Source organism: Ruditapes philippinarum, unplaced genomic scaffold (genome assembly GCF_026571515.1).
Source record: "Ruditapes philippinarum isolate M1 unplaced genomic scaffold, ASM2657151v2 ctg6709_1_1_1_1, whole genome shotgun sequence".
NCBI classification, from domain to species: Eukaryota; Metazoa; Mollusca; class Bivalvia; order Venerida; family Veneridae; genus Ruditapes; species Ruditapes philippinarum.
This window is the reverse complement of record NW_026858878.1, coordinates 8099-34645: the sequence shown is the minus strand read 5'-3', so window position 1 is coordinate 34645 and position 26547 is coordinate 8099. Positions and strand designations below refer to the sequence as shown.

The following is a 26547-nucleotide window of genomic DNA, read 5'->3' as shown; positions in this document are numbered from 1 at the left end:
ATGCTATTATAAACATATTTCAGCGAAGCTGATTTTTCATTATGATAACGATGACGATGATAATGATGATGAACGCGAAGATGATTTTTCATAATGATTATAATGATGATAATGATCACCGAGTCGGTGATGATCTCGATGATTTTGATTACGATTTTGCTGATGGATTTAACTCAATACAGGATTGGAGCAGTACCTCGTTTTTATCGTTTTTTTCCGCCGATTCTTACATTTTTCATTCACTATCATACCTAAATCGATGTAAAAAGATGAATTAGACCTTTTAACGATAATTCCGTTGGGTGAAAATGCAAGATTTGGCATTTCATCATTCAAGCACCCCTTGTCCGGTATATACTTGAATACGGTATTAAGTGTGGTGCTCCAATCCTTTTTTTAGTCTCAGACTTTGCTGATGATTAAATCATATAATTATCAAACGTTATGATAATACATGTAACAATTTTGATGATGATGTTGATGATGATTTTGATTACAACGGCGGTGATAATTTTAATGATGACGCTGATTTAGATATAGCGTGATGATGTATCAAAATGCTGATAAAAGAGGTGATGACAGACTTGATGATGATTTTGATAATGATGAATGTGATTATAATGATAATTTCGATGATTATGATGAAAATAAAGTCAATGATGATTATGAAAGTGATGATGATGAAAATAAAATTCAATTTATTTTACGATGAGATTTCAGAATTCATTTAAGTGAAATAAAATTTTTACGACTTAAAGACTCCCTTTTAAAATTATAAAGTAAAGAGGAAAAGGAAATTGATACAAAAAAAAGAAGAAATCATGAAAGCTGCACTGATTATAAATATTAAACGATGTAATCGAAAATGATGTGTTAGACCCATTTAATCAAATGCATATCAAATATCATATTTACTTACAAATACACAATGAATAACGGGAGCTAGATATCTACGTCGGGTATCAGTCTCTCCATTCGCCACCGGTAATGTCATAATTGCGTTTTATTTGCACTGTCACTTGAACAAATTAGAATGGTAGCCTACATTACTAAACATTGTTATGATCAGTATTACCGTTAGATGACTGCACGTCACATATAAAAATGTTTGCTGACCTTTTTCTCCTCTCTTTTTGAAAAAGATCAAATCAGAAAGTCAAATTATATCAGGATTTACTGATTTTCAAACATGTTCCGAGAAGCTTCTCTTTTAATAATTCTTTTCTTAAATAGTGTTTATTTCACTAATGCCGGGATTCAGGTTTCAAAGTATTTGGCAAGAAAGGATGTCAAATTTAAAGCTGAAAATGTCTTAGAAGGAATTTTTTCGCAAAGTCGCTTTGTTTGCCTAAGAAAGTGTGACTTGACAACTGACTGTGTTTCGGCATCTTGGAACTCTATAGATAACCTTTGTCTGCTGTCGAAGACTGATCAAATTCATGATGACTGGGATAATCCTATACCTTCAACTGTAGTCACTGCTATTGGATGGAAAACATATTCAAGAATCATTTACCAAGGTATTGTCACTTCATTATTTGCTTCATTTACAGGGAATGATAATATTAGGAAATAGATCTTTGCTTTGATTTGTGTTATAATATAGCTCGATATGCTGTTCAGTTACATAGTGATTGCCGCGTATGTTCAAAAGAGCAAGAAAAAATACACTTATTGCTCAGATCTGATTAGTTTCAGGAACGGATTCGAGAGTGTGTCTTTAAGCATATAGCTGCTTACTCAATCTAACTAAAATAAATTATATATAAACAAAGCAAATTTATACATCACACTTGTGAATCCAGTATGTTACAATAAATTTCCCAAACAGCATTAAGAAATATTTTCGTCCTCTTGGGTTCACATTAATGAATCATATATTATGGTAATACTAACATGACACAGACGTCACTGTTTTATCTTACGGAAGAAGAAAACTCGTTTTATCTCAGTATCTGAATTGGATTAAGATATAAAAGAAATATAGTTACCCTATACAATATATATAAATGGTGTTTCTTAAAGTGTTTGAAAATCCAGAATCCAGTATAAAATTCACATTAGCAAAATTCTAAAATTAGAATATGTTGTGACTGCCCGTTCCTTCTGTAAAAATTGCTGCTTTATATGGCGCGTCTAATAATGAATGAATTTTACAAAGCATAATACGCCGTTTATTTATTTATTGATTTATCATTAGTATTTTTTAATATCACATCTACATGTATATGTCATATTCTTTTCAGATAAAATTGCGAAAAATGACCTGACAAATATATCACTTGTGGGTCGAGACAAATGTCAAATTTACGGAAAATTATACATGTACAAGTATTGCTCACACGTTATCTATTGATTTATAAACTACGAATACTTTCTCATTTCAGTTTTTCTCGTACTTGGATTAAATGGACGGTATACCATGACGTTCTCGGAAGCCAACAATGCTTGCAAGGAAAGAGGAGGAACACTATCGACTCCCTCTGACCTTCTTACAGCTAGAAGTCTTGGTTTTAGTAGTTGTAACTGTGGCTGGCTAACAGATCAGACAAAGGGCTTTGTCCTTCAAGAGAGAAATGATGGATGTTTGAACTGGTTCACTACAGGAATATTTGATTGTCATTGGTTAGATACCGCAAATGCCTGGTGTACAGTTGTATAAAAAATACCTTTATTTATGATTTAATTGGTATAAATTATAGTACTAACCATGCCATAGAAAACATACTAACATAAAATGATTGATGTTTTTTTTATTTTGTTTTTGTTTTTGGTTCTTTACAGATGTGTACTTGCTAAATCAGAGACATCGCAAAATATACTTCGTGACATTAAAAACTACCGTAATATCAAGGCTATAGTAATTATAAGCAAAACTAAGATAATAATATTTGGGGAAAAAAAGAAGCTATTTGTGTTAACTATTTTTTTCCATGGGCCCGGTTTTTAACAATTAATCCCTTCGATATATAGCTAAAAATAAATTCGGATTCACGAACTCCTTTCGATTCTATTATGCCGGCTCGCCACGGCGAGCCGGTATTACGGTAGGATTTTACTTAGAAACAACCTAAAACTCCGAATCCATCCAAAAATTTAATCGAAGCTTGGCTTCCAGCTTTCTATCAAAATTTATCTATCAGGGCTAGGATCCAAAATTATTTAGCCAATCAAATTTAATCTTACATAGCGTCAAAAAACCTTCAATTTTCACGCCATATTTAAAAAGCAGCAAGTATTGTTTTGAGCGCAAAGATATTATGATGATTAAAAATGTTTGTTTTCATGAATTCTTTTCAATAAATCATATTAACACTGACTTTTGATTTAGCGATTTCACCTGTTCCTCTGTAGTAAGTTTTCGTTTGGTTAATTAACATATTTTTAAGTGTACACCTGGTTCTGTGGATTTTTTTCTTTTTTCTTTTTTCCGGTCATTTTATCCTTTCTGGTATTTAGTGTATATATTTACTGGCCGGGATCCGGGACGCCCGGACTGGCCGGGATCCGGGATCGTATAAGATATAGAGGAAAAACTTATAAACTATATTTGTGTTGATTATTGTCGTAATGAAAGACCATTAAACGTTAAGTTTTTTTATTGTATGTAATGAACGTTAAATTAATTAAACTTTGGATATAAATATATTTAGAGCTATTTATCAGCAAACCTAAAAATCACAATACTTATAATTATATGCCTAATTAATTGGAAAAATCAAAGACTACATTCTTGAATTGGTCAAATCCCGGGATCCCTTTATGTATTAATGTGATCCCAGCTTTTCTGAAAACTATTCTTGAACTGGCCAATTCCTTGGATCTCTTTAGACTTAAATACGATCCCGGCTTTTCTGAAAACTATATTCTTGAACTGGTCAATTCCCGGGATCCCTATATGTTTTAATAGGATCCCGGCTTATCTGAAAAGCATCTAAGACTGGTTAGTTCCCGGGATCCCTATATTTTTAATAGGATCCCGGCTTTTCTGGCTGAATTAATTGACAACTTGTGTTTACTTTAGGACTTGTGTCTGTCACTCATTCCAATACTAAATATCATATTACAACTTAACTTCGTATAAAGAGACATCTTTATGAATTCTACCTATCTAACATTTATTTGGTCAAGGTCAACAGGCCATATAGTAAATGTGCATAGACATAGGGAATTCATTCTATCTGTTTACATGCATCTTCATATATACTCATATTCCTCTTTGTTAAACTGAGTGAAACTGGCTTCCATAACTTTATGTCACTTTTATTTTGATGTTCGCTGAAGTCTCTTCAGCTAACAGAACTGTCATTTTTACATTTAAACGCACCCCTGGAAAAAAAATTACGAAGCGAGTCGCTACTAGCTTTTTTAAAAGCTAACCTTGTGTAAAGTCATATATTGGTTTTCCTTTCAGTGATTCGCAGCATCATTCGGAACTGCCTCGGCTATCATCTATAATAACCTCGGTAACTATACGGATTGAAAGTAGTTCTACCACGTGTTTACAGATGTAAACAGAAACAGAGATAATGTAAAACGAACGTATATATTTGACATCTAATTCTGTTCCGGTACTCTTCTGCTTGAAAATATGTCTGACAACAATTTGTTATTCAAATATGCCCACTGATGTTCAATTTTAAACAAATCCGACTAAATGTCAACAGGTTGGTTTTTTTGTATTTTCGGTTTCTACAGCCATATTAGTAAATATATAAATATGTATTGTTTGCTTTTGTACCTATGAATTCACTCATTTTAGGTGGACTTTAGCTACATATTTTGGAAATAAACTTGTCAACAACTCCCAGCATTAAATTACTAGTTGTTTACATGTTTAGTTTCTTAGCGTAGGTTAGACCGGAATACCGCTTCCGTTCTGTGTATTCATACTATTGTGTTCGAGGTCCTTATCCGAAGACTGACGGAAAGGGCCGAGTAGTTGCGATTGTCGCAGCATGTCATATTAGTGAATAAGAACCGGAAAGCCGTATTGCTGTACATTAATTCAAAAGCTATAAATAACTAGAAGACCTTAACATTGTGAATGTCCGAAAATCTTTTTATTGTTTTGTGAACAGTGAATTCGAAAAAAAGTGACAGTAAACATTTATAATAGCTACAATACTGTGAAATTTGAAAAGTAGTACTGTTTTTAGGATGTTATATTTGGCCAACATTTCTTTACTCATTAGTCCAGGTCATTGGCACAGCTCAGTTATTATTAGATATGAGGTCGCGTACAATCAACTTTCCGAGTGAACTATTTTTAGTCTTTTATCATCTCCAAAAAATGTCAGATTTTATAAATGAAATTCCTCACTGCTTTGTCTATATAGAGTTGAAATGTTGAGCTTATATAAAAGGGATTTTCTCAGTTTATTTTTTCTGCTGTTAATAAGTTTAAAGAATAGTTAATCAAATGTAAGTGTGTCTATAGCATAAATAATACAAATATTTATTATATACTTATAAAGAAAATATTGAGAAATATTGATGAAATAAAAAGCGTATTTTCATTTTCCGTATTTTCACTGTAAAAATTTATTTTTCACTGCAGTGAAACATATTTTCCGTATTTTCACTGGTGTCTTGCCGGACTACTTTCTTTTAAATTCTGCCAGTACACAAACTTTAAGGGAAAGTCTTTCAAATTTTATCGCAAAAAAGAGAAAAATGTATATAATAAACAGAAAATTCAAGTTTTTTCTATAAATACATGATTTATTTTCATCTTGTGGCATGAAAATTATCATATTTCACTCGTGGCTACCGCCACTTATGAAATATTTATTTTCATACCACTCGATGAAAATAAATCATGTATTTATAGAAAAAGCTTGAATATCCTCTATATATTTACTCTTTGCAAGTTTATGTCTGTTTTGGATGCAAAATTGAAATCTGACCTTTTTGAATGACTTCTTTAGCGACGAATGACTACAGGAGAAGTCAATCAAAAGGGACAGATTTCAATTATAAATAAAAAAAACAAATCCATCGTTGATTGGATATTTACGTGAGACTCGAACACTTAAAAACAAAGCATTTTTATGCTTCGGATCCACAGGTTTTTCAACAATTCATGTTTGCATTGTGCACATTAGTATTATTATTAGCTCGACTTTTTTTTGAAAAAAAAAAGAGTAGAGATATTGTTATAGTCCTGGCGGCGTTGCCGTTGCCATCCGCAAACTTGTACCTGGATCATAACTTTTTTTAGTTCTTGGTGTATTGTCTTTATATTGTCTTTATACTTGGTCACAACAACCCTTGGGACAAGACCTCTCAGTAGACCAAACTAACCTTGACCTTCATCCATAAATGACCTTGACCTTCAAGGTCAAAAGTCCAAGTTTTGCTTGTTCTTGCCGTTATTGGCTGTAACTTTGCTATTTTTGAATGGATTGTCTTCAAACTTGAACATATTAATCTTCAAGGATATCCCTTAAAAGTAACCAGACAGATCTTGACCTTCACTCCTAAATGACCTTGACTTTGAAGGTCAAATTATTGAAATTGTCATTTTTTGGCTATTATTTATGGAGCAGAATTTGGGTATTTATTCATTTGACTACTTGTTGCTTTCATTTGCTTAAGTTTAAATCATATTCCTACAAATTTGATTCATCTGTGAGTAAATGAAAGGTCTTTACTTAAATATTTATTAATTCTTTCTTACTATGTTTATAGTAAGTTGTAATATTCTAAAGCCAATGCCAGTACTTCATCTTAATTCGTTTAATTTAATATTAGATACCAATAAATTACTTTTTGTTTTAAACATGTGCTATTTCTACTTATTTAAAAGAAAGTGTGTTTTCTCGAACTTGTTTCTTACAAATGTATTTGTGCAACTCTTATTCCCATTCGATTCACACTGAAAATAAATTTGTATGTAGAGGCTATAAGAATTGTTGTTATAGAGATTTATCCATATTCTTTCTTTATGAAAACAACCTTAAACGAAATAAAACTGACTCATTTCAATAAGAAGAACATCAGAACAAATAAAAACTAGAAACCACGTGATTAATATTTGCTTTTGTGTCGTAGCTGGGTACCAGACCTAAAATTCTAGCGCAAAATCATAGTGATGTATCGCTTCGGTATTTTCCGTGAGCACAAGGTGTGAGGATACAAAGTTTTGCGATTTAATCCAAGTTTATAGGTAGCACACCACAGTAATGTAAGCCACAGCTTTGAATGACCAGGGAGGATTTCTTGGATAAAGTGAATATTCTGGATTTTACCTTTGACCCCATGAGCATATTGTGAAAAATGCCCGTTTTCATTGAAAAGCTTCCTGTTACAAGTTCACACGGCTATGAAACTATGAAAAATGCTTCAATACTGATGAAACTTGGCACAAATGTTAACTGTACCATAGCATCTGTAACAGCTTGCTCGATCTTAAATTTCCTGTTACCATGGCAATGGGGGACGTCTCAAAATTGCCTAAAATCACTATTTTGCACTGTTTTTCCCCATCTAAATTGATTTCAAAGTGCTGCAACTTCTCATTGGATTGAGATAGAGTAATTTGCTCTATCTCTTGCTTGGATGCCCTTTGATGCTTTGCATGTTATATCATGATAATTATTTGCCGCGAAACATGCAAAGGACATTTTGAAAATTAAAGTCAATGAAAGTTTGTGTTTTAGCTAAATAACATATGAATTTTTATATTTCTTACCATGATTAGTTGTTTCATATTTGTAGAAAATGAGCAGGATTATAGGTACAAAGAAAATGTAGATGCTTTGATATTTTTATCATCTTATGTTACTGACTACAGAAGTGAGACAAACAGATCACTGTTGCACTACAGTCATGTCACATTACATTTACAATTCTTGTAAGTCTTGTTTGTATTCAATGGAATTACTTTCCTTACAAGGTAGGCATCAGTAAAAGCACATTTTTTTTTAAATTTAATATCTGCCCCCTCTCTTATTGACAGTACATGTATACGATAAGTATAATGATGTAAAATGATTTACAAAACATTCCGAAAAATGTACTTAATCTGAATATAACATAACCTGTGCGTAGGAATGATTTGTTATTAAGGTATCTGTAATGAGCGCGAACTTTTTTTGCACGGAACTTCTCAATTGCTACATTGCAGCAACATTTGCACTTGTATATAGAGAGAAAATGCGAAATGATGAAATCAAGTATCAGGTATCAACAATCCAAATTATGGTATCAACCTATATCAAATCAATAGCTCAGCACGCAAGCTTTGCTATGATTAGACATTATTCATATTTAATAGAACAAATCTACCTAAAAGTCAAAAACATATCTTTTACACGCATTAATTATATCTTTTTCTCCCTTTGGAAAGATGTCATTAGTTCAAAAACCCATGTCAAGTGCTTAAATGTATCTACAGAAAGTTTCCAATGAAATAACCTTGCGTAATTAAAAATCTTCAAACACTTTTAATACCTCATCATAGCCCTGACGAACCAAATACAATACGCCAGGAATATCAAATACCCACTTTAATATAACCATCTTATGATTGTCAAAACTTGACCCATCAAATAAAACTCGTATTACAACAAATAAGGCTTTATTTCCTCGATATCATTATTAATATCGATTTTCATTATAAAATAACGGCTAATCGATGCCATTTCCAGCATTGTGATAGCGATATATATATAATCATAGAAAACAAGAAAACGTATCGCTTATAAAATCACAGAATTACCAGAATTACATGAGAAAAAAAAAGTAAAATAAATTTTTGAAATATCGTATGCCTCAATTTTGTAACCTGATTTGTGATGCAAGTGCTGGTGCCAACGTCTTCAGGATATTAATAACATGTTGGGAATCTCCAAGAGTTGGTTTCAGGCGCCGGGATCTTTTTTTTAAATACATGTATCTTTAAATTATTATTCTGAATGTGTATTTATTTCTATCAAGGAACAGAAATTACATGATTGATGGTGTGTCGTTGTTTCTTTTATACCTCAAATTTAAGTAGAAGTAAACAAAAATGAAACAGAGTATTGCTATAATAAAGCAGGTATTGTAAATTGCATGATTTGTAATTAAAATATTATCTGTGAAGTCAGAACATGTTTTAGTTATCCCCTTTGTAAATTTTATGACGATGATATTGACATGCATCTGTTAATTCAAAAATTTTCTGTTTTGTATATTTTGTATTAAATGTGTGTGAAAATTGCAGACTGGGATTGCATTTTCATCAAACATGATAAAAAATGCAACATCTACCACACCCCTAGCATTGCATAGCCAATGGAAGGAAGTATCTGACTGGCATATGTTTTTTCCCCGATTATATTAATATTTCTAGACTGGGACCGGGACCGGATGTGGTGTCCAAGAAGATGAATTGCCTTTAACAAACACTTTTGTCACTTTAATTAGATGATATACGATCAATAAAAGTTTCATCGTTAGTAGGTTAACTACTTAAATTTCGTCGAACAATCATTATTTACCATATATGCATGTACTTAAAGCTTTTCATTTTATTCAAAAAACCACATTTCAGATACATTAACTGTATTTGATGACAAATATATTTATTTGAAGTTTCAAACTCACATTCGTTTTAATGGTGGAAACTGTTAAAGCATTCTAAGTTCTATTCTATTCATGCTTTGTACATCAAATAATTTCATTTTAGTCCAGGGCAACTGACAGCAATTAGTGTCCATAATTCAAATTGATGACAGAACAATTAGAATACTAGTAATTTGTAGGAATGGATTTGTAACTTGTAAAGGGTTTAAAAAAAATTGGTTTAAATTTTATTATTCTTTCTTATAATAGCATAACTTGAGCTAATGCTAATGAAAAGGTTCAAAAGGTTTTTCCGCACTTTTTCAGATGTGTGGGTTTTAACAAGTTTTGTGCAGAGTTAACATAGTAAACAAATGCAATGACATGAAAGGGTTAGATATTTCATAATACAAATATAATTAATATAAACTTATAATAAAATGTGCTACATCAATTTCATTTAACGGTTATAGATCAACAATAATCTCATATAAGCTGATAACACGAATACAAATGGCGAGTTCAGTTTTGATATTGGATTTTATTTTATTATGAGGCTAGATTGGGTGTGATATGGCCTTTCGGACTCTGAAAATAAAAACGAGGCTAAATCGGTATGAATGGATCCAATATTGATTTTTATTGGACATAACGTGGTGCCAATGTTGAAAGTGCATTGGTATAATTAATAAAGTGTGAATTAAAATAATATATGTTTAACAGCAGAAAATAACATGGTCAAGTAACAAATGCCCTGGTTCGGACGAGATGTTACACCATTTACCAATTCTGAGTGACTCTTATCTAACGAAGTATGGCAATTATCCCGATGTTTAAGATGTTTATATATAATTTTTGTTATAAGCGCAATACACGTATCATCAGTTCAACTGTCAATTTAAACAATCTTTTGCACTTGGAAATAAGGCATAAAACAAATGCCTAATACAAATATAAAGTATCTAAATAGCTAAATTCATCGAAAACAAAATCCATAAAAATATTCTGTACAAAAAGTATCAATAAGAAGGCTTTAGAATAAAGTATTGATACATCTCACAAAACATTTGACAAGATGAAAAGAGCAACTACACTTGATTTGTAGACAGCGTGGAAAAAAAACAGTTTTTATTGTAGGTTACGAAAATGACTCAATTTATTTATGTCATGTCATAAACAGATATAAATATATACTAATTGATAATTTTTAAAAACGCCTCCGACAATCCCCCGCCCCGCCCCTAGGGTTAGGCATTTCTCAGAAAATACACTGGCAATAGGGGAATAGGGAATCCTTGAAAATGGCCAAAATGACAAAATAGAAAATGTTTCAGACTCGGTTTGATTCAGCCTTTTCATTACCGGTACTGAAAAGTGCAGCCTTATGTCCGCAACCCATAGCACCGGCTTAATGTTGACAATGAAAGGAGTTCTTTTAAAAAGGAAACACGTCAATAAGGGTACAATGTGTTATCTAGAATGCATTACAAGGTTGAAGAAATAAAGACAGATATTGCTGTTTTCAGTTTTAGGATAAACCAAGGGCGTGCGTCTTAGTTCATCAAAAGAAAGAGATGGTTTTGATAATTTAATTTTGATTTAAACAAACATCTCAAACAATAGTTAACTGAACTAGAAGGGAGCTAAAACGTGTATATCCAATTACATAGTTTTCAGTTCGAATGTACCATTTGGCTATGCTACTAATCCAATTGTTTTGTGGGTTTTTTTTGTGTTTTGTTTTTTGTATACATTTTTGATTATAATTATATCTGTTAATTTCACTATCGGCCTCTCCGTAGAGACACGAAACAGGGTCAAATTTTTCGCATCGCACAGCGAAGGAAAGGCACCACTTCCGGGTGGCAGCAGCATCTTTTTGGAGCCACACCCTTCGCCGTTAGTAAGTTCACACCAGCAAAATGGCCCAACTAGGACACCCGTCTGGCCTGACCTATTCATTCCGAGCGACGTGCACGCAGCGAAGGGCTGCCGGAGTACTTTCGAATGCTATAACTATACGCATATAAGTATGCTTTAGTTAATTGTTAATTAAATGAAACTGATTTTCATCAAAGCTAATGCGCAGTAGCATAAATGAGTCGGTCATGTATGAAAACACATCGTAAGGATCCAAAATCTTTGAGTACAGTTAGTTCACGGACCAGTTATCATACATACAGTAAAAAATTCAGAAATATTGTGGATACAAGAAAATAATTCGTTATTTGTTTTGCATTTAGTTTTTTCTATTAATACTTAACACGTTGGTGCTATATAGCTAATCGAATATCTGTTTCAATACATCTGTAATTGATTTCTTTTAACATGTAAGTCAGGTTGCTGGTGGCATTTGAAGTAACAGATTGCGAAACAAGTTCTTGCAACTTATATTAATCACTTTCGAGGCCGCTTCCTGGAACAAACCAGTACTGGTGTCATATGAAGAAACATGGTCGTGACCCGAGAAGGGCTCGAATCTATGATCTCTGGGTTGTGAGACAGACACCTTAACCACAGCTCCCCTTTAAATATAACAAATGCCTAAATACCTTTCTCCTTAGTATGAAATATATTCATTTATTTTGACCAACATATATGTTTAAATCTTCTGCTCCGCATGCACTTATTTTTCTATCATTCGAACAAAAAGTACAGCGCACAACAAGTATTTGAAACAAACAAACTGTTTCTTACCCATGTTATTTGCGTCGTTCTTCTGCCATTAATTAAGCGAACTTTTACTATTTATTAAGTACACATGCACGTGTTATCTGGTCATTTTCTTCAAAGACCGACATTAAGCTCGCAATCGGATACATTAACACACTATTTGATCACATATATATTTATTTGAAGTTTCAAATTCATTTCCGCTTTGATGGTAGACATTGTTAGACCTATTATGTTCTACTCTTTTCATGCTGTGTATATCGAACAAACAGGAAAACTGTTCAGTATTTAAATTGTTGACAGTGCAATTAAAATAGTTTGTAGTAATGGATTTGAACCTTGTAAAAGCATTAAAAATCGGTTTAAATTTTCTTTTCTTTCGTACTATAACATAAAGTGAGCTACTATTGAAGAATTCTCGAACTTACTCTTTAGATACTTGTTAAAGCAATACTTCTGAAAAGATTTCAAAGTGAACAAATTGCATCCGAAGGGAAGAGAAAATATTAATACTTTAAGGACCCTTTCTCTATTTACTTTGAGGGATGTACGCACGTGTTGTATTATTTGCAGCTTTTTTAAGTAATGGAATTAATGCTTCCGGTATACAGAATTCAAAGTACTGGGTGCGAAATGATGTTAAAGTTAAACAAATTTATGTCATTGGTGAATATTCCTCGCGGACAGTATTGTCGTGTTTGTCCGACTGTTCGGCCACAGAAGGTTGTTTAACAGTGTCCTGGAGTTCAGAGGAAAACTACTGCCTTCTATCGGGCATTGATCAAACAAATGACCATCCTTATGAACAAGTGCCGACTGAGTTGGTTGTAATGACTAACTGGAAGACAATGACAAAGATACGTTTTCCGAGTAGGTAACTTTAACTATCATAAATATAGAAACTGATACACCTATAAGCTCTGGCATATTTTAACTTTATTCTGCTTATTATTTATTTATTTACTTACTTATTTAATGATTTACTTCACTTCACTCCACTCCACTTCACTTTACTTTACTTTACTTTACTTATTTACTTTACTTTACTTTACTTGGCTTTACTTTACTTTACTTTACTTACTTTACTTTACTTGGCTTTACTTTACTTTACTATTTTTTTACTTACTTACTTTACTCAATCTACATTTTAAAAAAAATACAAGCCATTGTAATTAATTTTGAATTATTTCATCAAAAGTGTCATTTTGATATGTTTTATTGTTATTTGTTCTTTATTATAAGTTTGCTATGTGATTGGAGAAAATGGTAGATATTCGCTCACCTTCACGGAGGCGAAGAAAGCATGTAAAGAGAAGAGAGGAGGTGACATAGCTTCTCCTGAAGATATGCTGGAGGCCAGAAGCCTGGGTTACGAAATGTGCGTATGGGGATGGCTCTCAGATGGACGTATAGGTCTAGTGATGCAGAATTCAGACAGCAAGTGTTTAAGCTGGTTTACTGACGGCCTTTTTATCTGCACATATTGCGCTACGGTGGATGTTTATTGCAAATTTCCTTAAATAGCTTTTCTACTGAGAAAATGTATTTGTGCAAATTATTATATTCTGTATTATTACCCTTCCAGATTTTTTCCGCCTTTTTGATTGGATATTGATCACCCGAAAGAAATTGATATAACCGAGCCAGACGGGTAATATACACACTAAATTTCCCCGTTGGGTACCCAACGTTGTAAACAACATGCGCTGAGGTGATGCGCGTACGGTTCGATTTTACGCGGTGTAAATTCCGATTTAAAAGCACTTTTTAACTGTCAAATGATAAATATTTACCAAAGTAGAGTAATGATACATATTACCATCAGTATCGAAAACAAATATGACCTCGTGAAAGCTTGATATTAATTACAAAAAAGTGCGTTCAATAGACTACTCCTTTTCTCTTGTTTACATTCGTTAGGTACGGGGAAAATACGTCATGTATTTATGTGACGTCATGTTGTGACAAAGAGGTACCCTAAAGGGAATCTTATTTCGAAGTTTCATTTGAAACAGCAATGATTTTTTAAAAAATCGTCTAAACTCGGCAGGGGAAGGGTAATAAAATCATTATTTCGGTTTTGGAGTGATAGATGTGGATATATTACCTGCCAAGATAAAATATCACCCTCGCCTAACGGCTCGGGTGATATAAAATCTTAACAGGTAATATATCCACTTATAGATCTATCACTCCAAAACCAAAATAACATATACTATTTGAATTCATGTGTAACGTGACGTCAGTTTAATTAAATGATTGCAAAGCTTTTAAACTATTTTCTTATATATTTTTAAAGCTTGGAAAACAACAGAGCCAACTGTTTCAGAAGTCTGTGTTCAATCGCTCTAACAATATTTCCGAACTTGTGCATATCGCCCAATTTTATGTCAACAGAGATGAAGTGTTGTCATATTGAATATTTTTATGCTCTGGAAAATCAAAAAGATCCTCCCCAGTGCTTGCAGGAGTTGTAAAGTTGGTGAATTTATGCTTGGACCGAAGTAGTAGTAGTTTATGTTCAAATCCAAAACAATAGATTCTAGACAATAAAATTCTACCGCATATCTAAAGTAACCCAACTAATTTAGATACAGAGAGTAGACCGGCTTCGCTTATTAACGGCTGAAAAGTTCGTTTTCTTCCATAATTCCTTTTATGAACCGAATAATCTGAAGATAATATATATGTAGTGCAAACTTCTTAATATTTTGTTGCAAGCCATTTTTATGTTATTAGTTTTTTCTACTTCAGAGCGATGTCATTGTTACAAGTACTTAATGTTCTCTAAAAATGCTAACAATAATGTATAAATCATAAAAAATCGGGCATAAATTTGGTAGCCTTAGCCGAGGGTTTATGTTAGAATTAGGTAATTAAGTATGGCAAGGAAGAAAATAAATCAAAGCACAGAAGGCGCTGAATTTGTTTGGGTCTCAGAATGTAAGAAAGTGCCACCAATGCTTTCCAGCGTTTTAATTGTAGTAAATTGGCTATAAGACTAAATGCAACACTGATATTTAATCCAATGTTTATTTGACTTAAACAATTTGAGAAAAAAAATGAGTTGCCTTTACTGGGATTTGAACTCCACTAAGCGAGCGCGAAAACCCTTCAGCCACGGTGAATTTTTATGTGAACGGCCTGAAGAAAAATTAGGGCTTGTAACGACTTTAACTGTTGTTTAACACAGATGTAAATAATCCCGGAGCTTACTTTAAGCATGTATACTAATAAAGAATCAAAGGTCTGCAAGTTCTGTGGTATTTTCTGATCTTTGCAATCTAAATCGTACTGTATATCTGTATGTATTTTCCTGTATAAGTTTATTTTTATGTATTATAATTCATTTTGCAAGGCATCAGAGTTTGATAAATACGGAATTCTGCATAACTAGAGTTGCATCAAAAAATCATTTATGTTCATTTTTTTACGACAGCCACACTTTATCCTTGCATATCATGGCTACTTCCTTAACAAAGACACTTTTAAGAAAAAAAAAAGTTTCCTCGCCTGGGATTTGAACTTCAGACCTCTCACTCACTAAGCGAGCGCGTTACCCCTGCACCACGGAGAAGATATACTAACAATGTCTGAATAACATCAAGTCATTCTAAATTTAGAACTTCCATTGCATTTCGGGTTTGTAATCCTTATTAATTTCGAGGTATTTTGTTCAGGATAAACCTGTTGTTTAAAAATTGAAGTAAATAATTTAGCGAAAATCTTCTCGCCCAAACAGTCCAACATGTAGAATCTATATATTCCACTACTCGGTTTGTGTAGTATTCGGTAATCGACATCGCTAAAAATAGTATTTTCATTGATAAAATCATATTCATCCGCATAATTTGTGATTGTGCATTTATTGACAATTCTATAAGCCAACGCTATTTTTTAAACTTTGAATTCGTTGTAATTTGTTGGATACTTGTAACAAAATAAAAATATTTCTTTCTTTTAAATCGCTAGTTATAAGCTGTTTTTGAGAACTACTTGTTGTTAGGTTTGTCTTAAACTTCTGTGTCAGAGATTGAATGTCCGCTTTGTATTTACTTATTTTCGATCAGAAAATTCAATAAAACAATATTAGAAATCTTCGACCATTCGGAAATTTTTTTGCTTGAAAATTAATGCGCCTGTCTTTGACCATCTTTACGCAGTGATCTCCCCTGAATTTTTCGGCGTTAGTGTACATATAAAGGGAAGTAACCGCTTCAAAAAAGTGGACTACTTTCGGCATTTGCAATTAACAGCATTAGACTCTGAAATTTCGCTACCATTATTTGTTTGGTCTGACGACCCAAACAAATAAAAATGAACAGGTCAATATGTAAGAACGAAATTTTACTCTGTTTTCCGATACAATCCGTAACATATTTCAGGAACTCTGAGACAGTTATCAGAAGAACTCCATCCTCCGTGTAACAGTTCCTAACCCGTTGTATTGTCACATGCTTTGTTATTTGATTGAGGTTCTAAGGAAATAGAAGGACTTTTCTTAAACAAATAAAATTTTTGGCTATAATTAATAAGCAAACTTCTTGAATTTTGTTCTGGTATAATTGGCTATCAGTCCTTACGCAGAAACTGAGATTTTGCGTAATCTTTTCAGAAAGGAAGCTTTTCAATTTGATAATATTCAAAAATATATTCAAACACACGAAAAAAGTATTCGCCAGTTCACCTTTTCATTACAATAACGTTTGGAAATAAAGACGTCTTTTTCGATAATTTTGTAATTCTCGTTACAATAAATATTTTTCCCAATAGTGAAATCAAGAAAAGGTACAGAGTTATAGTGGATGAAATGAAAATATATGCGAGTCGCTTCCTTTCTTCTAGTTTTCTATAAAGTTCTGGAAAGGGGGGATAAACTCTACATTTAACAGAATCTCATATTTTTGAACAGAAATCATCATGTTGAAATGTCTGTTTGTCACAATAAATACTTTGTATCACAAGTACTAGAAACGAACATCTTAAATACTTAAAGATGAAAAAGTGGATTAATATCGGGTAATATATATATTTTTGGGATAGAGCTGTAACCAGAGGAACAACTCGAATCATATATATATATTAAATCATTGTTTTTCTGTCATTTTAAACTGAAGTTTAACAGATCGTTTTTTAATAATAACTGACAAAGGAAACCGGTCCATCTCAACACAAACAGCATAATTTGGTATTTGGTTTTTTAACTCCTAAAATATATCTACAAATTTGAAGATGTAGATGTCTACATTTTTATACGAAATCTCGTAATAATATATAAGCCCAATACCTCACATCCATATTTTAATATGAGCACAGTTATGTAAATAATTAAATAAATAAACAGCTTAAAAACAAAACGATATAAAAATATTCAGCCCTGCCATAATTCAATACAATCATATTTGTATGGCAGACTGGAAAATAAAGAATGCTACATATTGATTTAAACAAATAATTATTTCGTCTTCCATGTTTTCAATACCAAAAAACATTTCGTCTTCCATGTTTTCAATACAAAAATGTAAAAAATATATCTTTTAAGAATTGTGGATAAGACTTTTAGCACTTATAACAAAATATGGTGTTAATCCATTTTAACCCGTTTATCATGAAAATTTCATTAATTTGCAAAAATATTTCACACAATAACAACTAGGTTAAACATGACACCATCGTAAGTAATAGTCACAAAATTTATTTAAATTGAGTTCACAATATCATACTTTGGGTTCAGCCAATATTTGAGATATGCAAATGATATGCAAATGATTTTCGATTTTTTTTAACAAAAATACATCGCCTTGGGTGGACAGAACAATATGAAATTTACCAGTTTATGAATAAAAAAATGTACAATGTATTTTGTAAACGTTTTTTTTTTCAATGGTCCTGGATAGAAAACATGTTCATCAAACACTGGAAAGGGAAAGACATGTCATTAGAATATAAACTTATATTAAAATGTACTACATTTATTTCCGATTATAGATTAAGAATGATCTCATATAACCTTATTGTATGTAAACTTTGCAAACCAAATAGGTCTTAAGTGCTAAATAGGTTAAGTCTTTGCAATGATATATACTAATGGCGAGTTCAGTTAAGTTTTCAGAATATTTACAAACATAATAAATACATATTTTTCCGTTCGGACAATGTGTTATATCATTTTGCTATTTTAATAAAACAAGTCAAAATACTAGTAATTTACATAGGTATATGTGATCAAATGCTGCCTTTATCTAATGAAGTATGGCAAATATCCTGATGTGACATGCATCTATAGAACACTTTTCATCAGCACAAGTCACATGTCATCAGTTTAACTGTCAATATAAACAATCTTGTGCAATTATAGATATGACATAAACATAAAAAATACCAATACAAGGTAAATAAACAGTAAAATTCGGTTAAAAACAAACTATAAAAATATAAAAATACAACAATATTCTGTACAGAAATATTCGTAACAGGGCTTTATAAAAAAGGATCAATACAACTCACAAAAATAAGGGAATATTTTTAAAAGCTTTTTTATCTTTATTTTTGTAGATAGCATTGAAGAAAAATATTTTAATTATTGGTAATAACAATTTCTCAAACCGTTTATGTAATGCATATTTTCATATTATCAACAGATACTGATATATATACTGAAAGGTAATATTAAACTTTAAAGCAACTTTTCCGGAACGCCGTCAAAGAGGTCCCGCATTTCTTCAGCTACACAGGCAAAATATATATATAAAGTTATCACTAGAAAACGTTCAAAACGTAAAAAATGAAAAGTTCCTTGTTTGGTTTAATTAAGCCTGTTTATTGACGGTATAAGGAAGTATCTCTTAGCCCCGGCTGAAACATAATTCCACATTTAACATAATTGGTAAAATTATGAATTTTGAAACATCCGTAGATTTGTTCATACAGCGGATACCTTTAATTTGACACATCAGTGACATTTCATTGAAAGTGGTGTATAGTCCCCAAGTAAAACAAAAACACTACATGCGGTGTTAAAGCTCGACGGTAAAGAGCAACGACCAATTTTAATACATATTAAAAGTTTCAAAAGGGGATAGCTCCTAAAAGTGAAGCTTTTGGGATAATGACCATTGTCTTACACTGTGCCTTGTCATGATTATCATTATCAAGGATTTACAAGTTGATAGTTTTAAAATCATTCCTTTCACAATAGCAATTTTAATAAAAAAAATCTAAGCAAAAAAGAAAACAACTCGAAAAAAAATCTTTCAAAATAATGCCACTAAGTCTTGTGCTTGAAATTTGCCTTTTTACTAGTATGTCATGACAATAAATATTCTAAGACTCATGTTGATATCTTTCAAACTTTTGAAATCTTTCTACATAAAAGACCTTTTTTACAAAAGTTTAAAAGATGTATTACTCTTATATATTGTTTTCAGGATAAAGCCCCTTGTTTCACAACTGCGCTTTCTCATTATCATGAAACGTTCCAACTTCCAAGTTGCACCTATATCTTTCATAGTATTGAAATCATTCAACTTAATAACACAGACACTTAATACGCCTTTAAAATTCAAATACAATGTATATTTGTCAATCCCAGTACATGTACTGATAATATATATCAAACAACTTAATATAAGCCGTTTTGAAAAAAAATTCATATTTCAACCCACGATAAAAATGTTCGTCGGAAAAAAATCAGCACACCTACCGTCAACATCGCCATGTATTTTATTCCATTTCCAATATTTTCACACATAATCATTTGGTCCATCGACACAGAAGATATAATTCTTCACGATGATGGTCAATTTTAAACTTCAATGGTAATATAAACAACGCAACAGCCGAAATACACTTCAAGATTATCGCCGTTTTACTTCATTTACAAATTATTTCGATAAATTCAAACGTGGCTCCCCAGCTTTGCAGTGTGCAAAATGAGCTGCGCTTTGAAGATGGAAACCAGTCGGCTATGGGCAGATCCATTCGGTAATATGTTGGTTCCCATACTTCAAAGCGGGCGTATTTATACACGGCAAAGCTAGGGCCACGTTTGAATTTGTCGAAAGATTTTGTAAATGGAGTAAACCGGTGAACATACTGAGACGTATATTAACAGACCAAAACAACCAACAAGACAATGGAGGGCTGATCAATGCAGGAATGAAACAGGATTACCCGCACCGAACTTTGAAAGTTGATTGTGAACTTCAAAAGACGATGCCAAGCAGTTATTCTAGCACGAAGAAGACGCACGATATTAAGTTGAAATTTTATAGAAATGACAAATAGAATTGATTTACTCCATCCATTATGTACAAAACGGTGCAAATTTGTGATAAAGTGAAGAAAACAGTTAAAATATACTTAACATTCCCTGTATTTTGATAAAGTAATCAATAACTCTTTATCAATATACAAAAGGATATTTAAGAAATAACATCGGCCTGAGAGGTGTATATCGGCTATTTAACACCGGTTTGGAGTTTTGATGCGTAGGAATTGACCACGAAGGCCGTAGGCCTGAGTTAATTTTGTTAATTTTGTCGCATCAAAACGACAATACCGGTGTTAAATAGCCGATATACACCTCTCAGGCCGATGTTATTTCGATTCTAACACGACGAAATAAGGAAAATCACTAATGTTATTTTTCAAGCGGAAATAACTTCCGGTGCCGATTTTCGTATAACGCTGTTCGATTTTCGCACCCTACTGTTGCGAAGATAGAGAAATTATTAACAAAAGAAATAATAAGAAAAAAGCGTTATTTTATCAAGTTTTCAACAATAAAAACTTACGTCGTATTGTGCTTACATCAGTGCCAATTATCATTCTTGTCTGTATAAAATAACGTCAGCTTGTTTATGAATGAGTTGTTTACTTAGGATGACGTCATTACGCTGCTTACGGATTGGCGCCGTTTTTGTCAAAATATTAATTAACTGATATGGATCTTATATGTGGCGTTAGTGTATGTGAGATATTATTTCGGTATTGTATGAAAAGAAAACATTATACGAACTGAAAATATAAATAAAAATGTTTTTTATTGTTGCTTTAAAATGCTTTGTAAACTATGCAATCGAGGGTGAAAACATAACAGCGCATATACAAGTAGTCCTTAACCCTTTAATGATTTTGTTGAGTATAATAAATAGAGGATATTTCAATACTGAATTTATTGCACGAGTTGAATAAAATTATATTATGCGAGCCTCTGTATTATTTTATTCAACGAGTGCAATAAATTCATTAATGAACTTACACGAATTTAATTAAGAAATAATATATCCCAAACAGTGATTTTATCGCTCAATAACATCACTGTTTGGAGTTCGGATGCGAGGAATTATACCACGAGGGCGTAGCCCGAGTGATATAATGATGCGCATCCGAACGACAAACAGTGATGTTATCAAACGATAAAATCACTGATTTGGATATATTATTTCGATTCTAACACGACATTGACAAATAAATGTTGCGGTACTTGATAGTTTTGCAAAATTGCGCCTGATTTGTTTCCGAACTTATTTTCAGCGCGTCGGATTTTTAGTGGTTACGTCACATGTCTAAATATAGAATGTCAAACTGTGACTCTGTTGCATAATAACACACACTTTCTGTTCCTCTATGTTCAATAGGGAAAGATGCGGGTCGTGTTAGAATATTCTATTTATCACATACCCAAAATAAAGAACGTTTAAAGTGAATTAAGAGTCATTTTTCATTGACGCGCCTATAGTATAACGCTAACATTTAGCGCGTCTTTACACTATGTTTGCATAACGCTAATGACGTCACGCCCAAAATATATGCACGGCCGGCCAATACCATATTTTACGGAGTCGCAAAATCGGCAACAGGGTGTGATATAAAAAATTGAAAGGGGCTCCCAGCGGGAACAATGTGCATAAACAAAAAGGGGGAACAAGAACGTTGCAGTAGGAAAGGAGAATAAAATGGGCGTCAATAAAAACATACTACCGGGCCGGGTCTTTCGAACTTCATAAATTGATAATTCTCAAAATGTACATATAGATTCTGTAACAACCTTAGTTGTTGCCTGCCATTTCTGGCATCCTTATTTTAATTTTTGAGGGGAGCCTCTGTATTTTTAATTTTATTTTTTTTTTTTTTTTTTTTTTTTTTTTTTTGACTTAATGCCGGATTAAAATTTTATTGTTTCTTGTATAAGACTGGTAATCAAAGACTCTTCACAATTCACTTTAAATGACCATTCATTTAAATGCCTTGGTCGCAAGGGATAAAGAATTTTACTGTTAAAGACAGAAAAGGGCCCCAAAAGACCAAATGGACTCTTTGGGTTCTCCATTTAAGCATTGATAATAAAAACTTGGGAGATGGTCAATAACATCTATGTGGAGGGAAGAAGTCACCAAAATTGAGGTTTTTCCTTTTAACGGAATCTGAAATTTTATGTTGTAAGTTTTTTAAGGGCGTTTAGTACTTTGTTAAGTGTATTAAAACCGAGACAAATAAAATGTTACTTTATTGAAGTCATTTAATAAACGTTATTAACTGAATATTTAATTAATAAAAAATAACATTTTTTAATAAGAAATGCTGTATAATAAAACCTGAATTTTTCATAAAGGTAGAAAATATAAAAATAAACATCGAAAAGTAAAATAAAAGTAAAACAAAATCCATAACCCGTTGTATGAATACTTTGTAATCTTACCAGTAGGGGTAGTGTCTTCCCCTTGTGGTTTTATCTTTTGGACATCAGTCTGGTTTTTTGATCGATTTTCAATGTTGGAGGCAAATCGGCCCCGAGGATGGATTCAGATGGTGTTGTATAAACCGGAGTCAGGAGAATTCTTTGCTGATATCTGGTTCAAACGGGGCGTTGATCAGGTAATCTAGATGTATCTTTCATTCAGCGAAAAGGTATTTTCAAATCTGTCTCGTCTTTGAGCAAGTGTAACATCAAGGAATTTGGCGCACTTTCGGGTTTTTCACTTCCTGTATTCCCTAGAAATGTTTGAACTTCCCTGCATTCTCCAACCAAATAGCTTTCTGGGCCATAGGATTGCCAGTTTACAGCTGATGCCGTATCGATACTAAGGTCAGCATCGTCCCGACAATTCTCGAATCCGCTCATATTTGGTGCCCTACCTGACGGTATTTAATTTCAATGAGAGGAATTGATGTTCTTTATTGTCTTGTTGATTTATTCTTTCTAAAATTGCATGTAGTAACGGCATGTTGCTGTGTCTCTTGTCAGGAATGCTGAAAGATGATTTCTCTGTTGAACAGCGTGCATTTTCTTCTGAACCTACTTTTGAAACGTTGCCCTGCTCTAGAAATAAATAAGAACAATATTTGGAAATAACCAAAGACAAACATATATTATAAAGAAGCTTGTAATTATTAACAAAGCTGTGAGGTTAATTAAGAAGCATACCTTTAGAGACAGAGTAGACATCGATAAAAATGGAAAGAAATCGAGAAATGCTAGAAAGCTTTCAAATAATATCTCGAAACTACTCATGCATGATGCAAAGCCAACCTAAAGTCGCAGTATATACAAAGAAAATGGGTGAGGTAAAAAGGAGAAGAGGTTTTTTTTTCTTGTTTGTTTGTTTCATTTTACGCCTTTTCAAAACAGTATTTCAGTCATATAGGCGGGTAGTTTCCTAACCATCGTTCCTGGAGAGTTACACCAGTTCTAGACTACCTTCCTCCGCGCTAAACTACCAAAGCATCTCCCGGGAATCGAACCCAAACCAGAGAGGTAACTGGATTAGAAGTCATCGACTCTAACCCCTCGACCACGGAGGCGGTATAGGAGAAGAGTTAAACCTGAAGAAAACGGAATATTTGACATGATTGTATTGTTGTCTCTCTCTTCGTCACCTCTTTTTAAAATGAAATACACTACATGAGTAGATATAGATATATAAATTAAACTCATCGTTAAGTTTGAGATTCCTGTTTATTTTGCATCTCTTCTAAAATATCGGATTTGACGAGGCACTTAAATTGATGGTGACAAAAAAACAATAATCCATAGATAAACGAGTAGGTATGATTTCTATACTTACACGTGTACTACATCATTTTCATCTAAAACTTGATTCTACTGAAATATCTTTCAACTCATATTCGAATCCAACAAACCTTTATTTACATGTGGTTCTTTTTCTTCAAGTGTCTGAAAATAAAGAAATTTATTTTGTTGGATTTGAAAAAAAATTCTTTTTTTCACTAAGGATACTAATAACAAATGTACTTTTGTTATTGACACACAGACATCAACGATGCATACTACCACAGGCCATACTTTGGAGGCCCTTTGTTAGGAAAACTATGTTAAATAATTATGTGCTTAGTTTAAAAGATAAAATCGTCATCTCAGAAACAACAAACTGATTTTCTACATATTGTAGTTATCGTTGATATCTCAGAAAACAACTAAACGAATACACATTGTTTATTGTAACAAAATTCAATATTGTATACAAACACATTGAATATTGAAAATCAACTATCTTCACTTGCTAGATAACAAGTTTTCGTTTATTGATATGCAAAGAATTTTCGAAAGAAGTGGGATTCCATTAAAAATTCAATATTCTATGAATACTTTATGTTATTAAATCATTTTATTTTTAAGCATTTATTGTATTGTCATTTGATACATATAGTATGTCATCTCTACCGTGGTAGCAAGATAAATGTGTTTCTTAAGTGTTAAGAAACCTTTATAATTTATGTAAGTCTACCTATCAGTCTCTAAAGATTTATAACCAAATCTTATCTAAATAGTAATAAAACTTGAAATTCACGATCCTCGATCGATATCTCATACCCTTTTCAGTCTTTGCCAGCTCATTCCTCTGTTTTGATCCTTTTATATGAATAGCGGCATTGACATTCAATTCCTTCAGTGATCATGTATCACTGATATTAAGAGTGATTGGAATCATCTTGTGTTGTTTTTTCTCGTGTAACAAGTTCATAAACACAGTTTGTTTGCAAAATTTAGCCCAATAATTTTCGCTCAACTCTGACGTTATAATAACTAAATATGTCTCTGTCTCTGACACTTTCTTAAACAGTTCATCAAACACGTTTGATCCTCCTAAACAATCCCTCTCTTCAATGTAGCATTTAAAACCCCACCCACATATTTTCTTGTCTAAATAGTAAACAAAACTGGTAGCGAGTGAACTATCATTAGTCCCGTCACCTTCATTTATATTATATATTAAATAACAATTATAGCTTTCCTTCGTCATATTGAAAGTAATATTGGAAGTCAGTGTTACAACAACGACAGTTTGATATTTGCACTGTTTAGCAATACTACTTTCGTTTTCGTTTCGATTAGTAGAATAAGGTGAACGTTACGTAATGAGAGATTGGTCTTTGTTACCGAAAGATAAGATAAAGTGACGAATCATTTTCGACCTTATATAACTGAATCAAAGCGATAAACATGTACTTCCTCTTTTCGATTTTCGACATATACAAGTTGTTCATATAATAAAACATAACATATGCTAAGTAATAGAAAGAACATCGATACACGAGAAAGACAGAGAAAGGGATATCGATGGAAATAACATGTTCAGATGCTCGTTCATCGGTTAATTTTTTGTGGGGTTTCATATTGTGGTATTTGGGAACGTGTTTTTTATGTTTGTCTATGATACAAAAGAGAAAGAACATCAAAACACTCAGCAATCTGATTTATACTCGGTGGCTACGCTCCCTCGTTCAAATCAGATAGCCTCGTGTTTCGATGCTCTAAGTAGGAGATTATATCGTACTTGGGAATTGGGTTACCGCTAGAAGTTGTTTGAAGAAGAAAAATTAATCAGACACGACACTTAAAGCAGGTCATTCTGTTCACAACTATGCAAGTGAATATTAGGCTTGTATGCAAGGGTAAAAAACGAAAAAGACGTTAAAACAGTCCTAAAATGTACAGTTTTCTGTGGTATTTACACTGTTGAATTGTAATCTAATCCTCTTCAAAAACAAAACAAATAAAAATAAACCTATTACTAAAGGTGATTAATATTCCAACCACCAACTTTGACTTTTTGAAAAAATAAATGGTCTGAAGAACATTTTGAACTCAACCTATAGTTAATGATGTATCGACTGTCAATTAATTGCATTCTCAACCTGATTCTTCATATAAGCTTGCTTTACACCAAGTTTGATTACAAAATCTCATTCCTTACTCTAATTATTGTCCGGAAACCATTTTTCTATTTTTAGTAACCGTGACCTTGACCTTCATCCCAGGGGGTCCAAATGAAGTACCAGTCGGGTCTTCATATAAGC

The 26547-nt window shown here is 32.5% G+C and overlaps 1 protein-coding gene across 1 annotated transcript; it reads left to right on the top strand.

Annotated features, from left to right (window-relative positions):
* Positions 1-960: 960 nt before the first annotated feature.
* LOC132754555 (uncharacterized) lies at positions 961-2699 on the top strand. Its single transcript, XM_060745195.1, has 2 exons — positions 961-1520; positions 2388-2699. The coding sequence occupies exons 1-2, from the start codon at positions 1190-1192 to the stop codon at positions 2660-2662; spliced, it is 606 nt and encodes a 201-aa protein (XP_060601178.1). The 5' UTR covers positions 961-1189; the 3' UTR covers positions 2663-2699.
* The last annotated feature ends 23848 nt before the right edge of the window (positions 2700-26547 follow it).

Bases quoted from the DNA above. Each gene is read 5' to 3' on its own strand.
- LOC132754555 (XM_060745195.1), top strand. From the start codon at position 1,190: ATGTTCCGAGAAGCTTCTCTTTTAATAATTCTTTTCTTAAATAGTGTT. The intron at 1,521-2,387 runs GTATTGTCACTT...TTCTCATTTCAG, and splicing joins TTCAAGAATCATTTACCAAG to TTTTTCTCGTACTTGGATTA.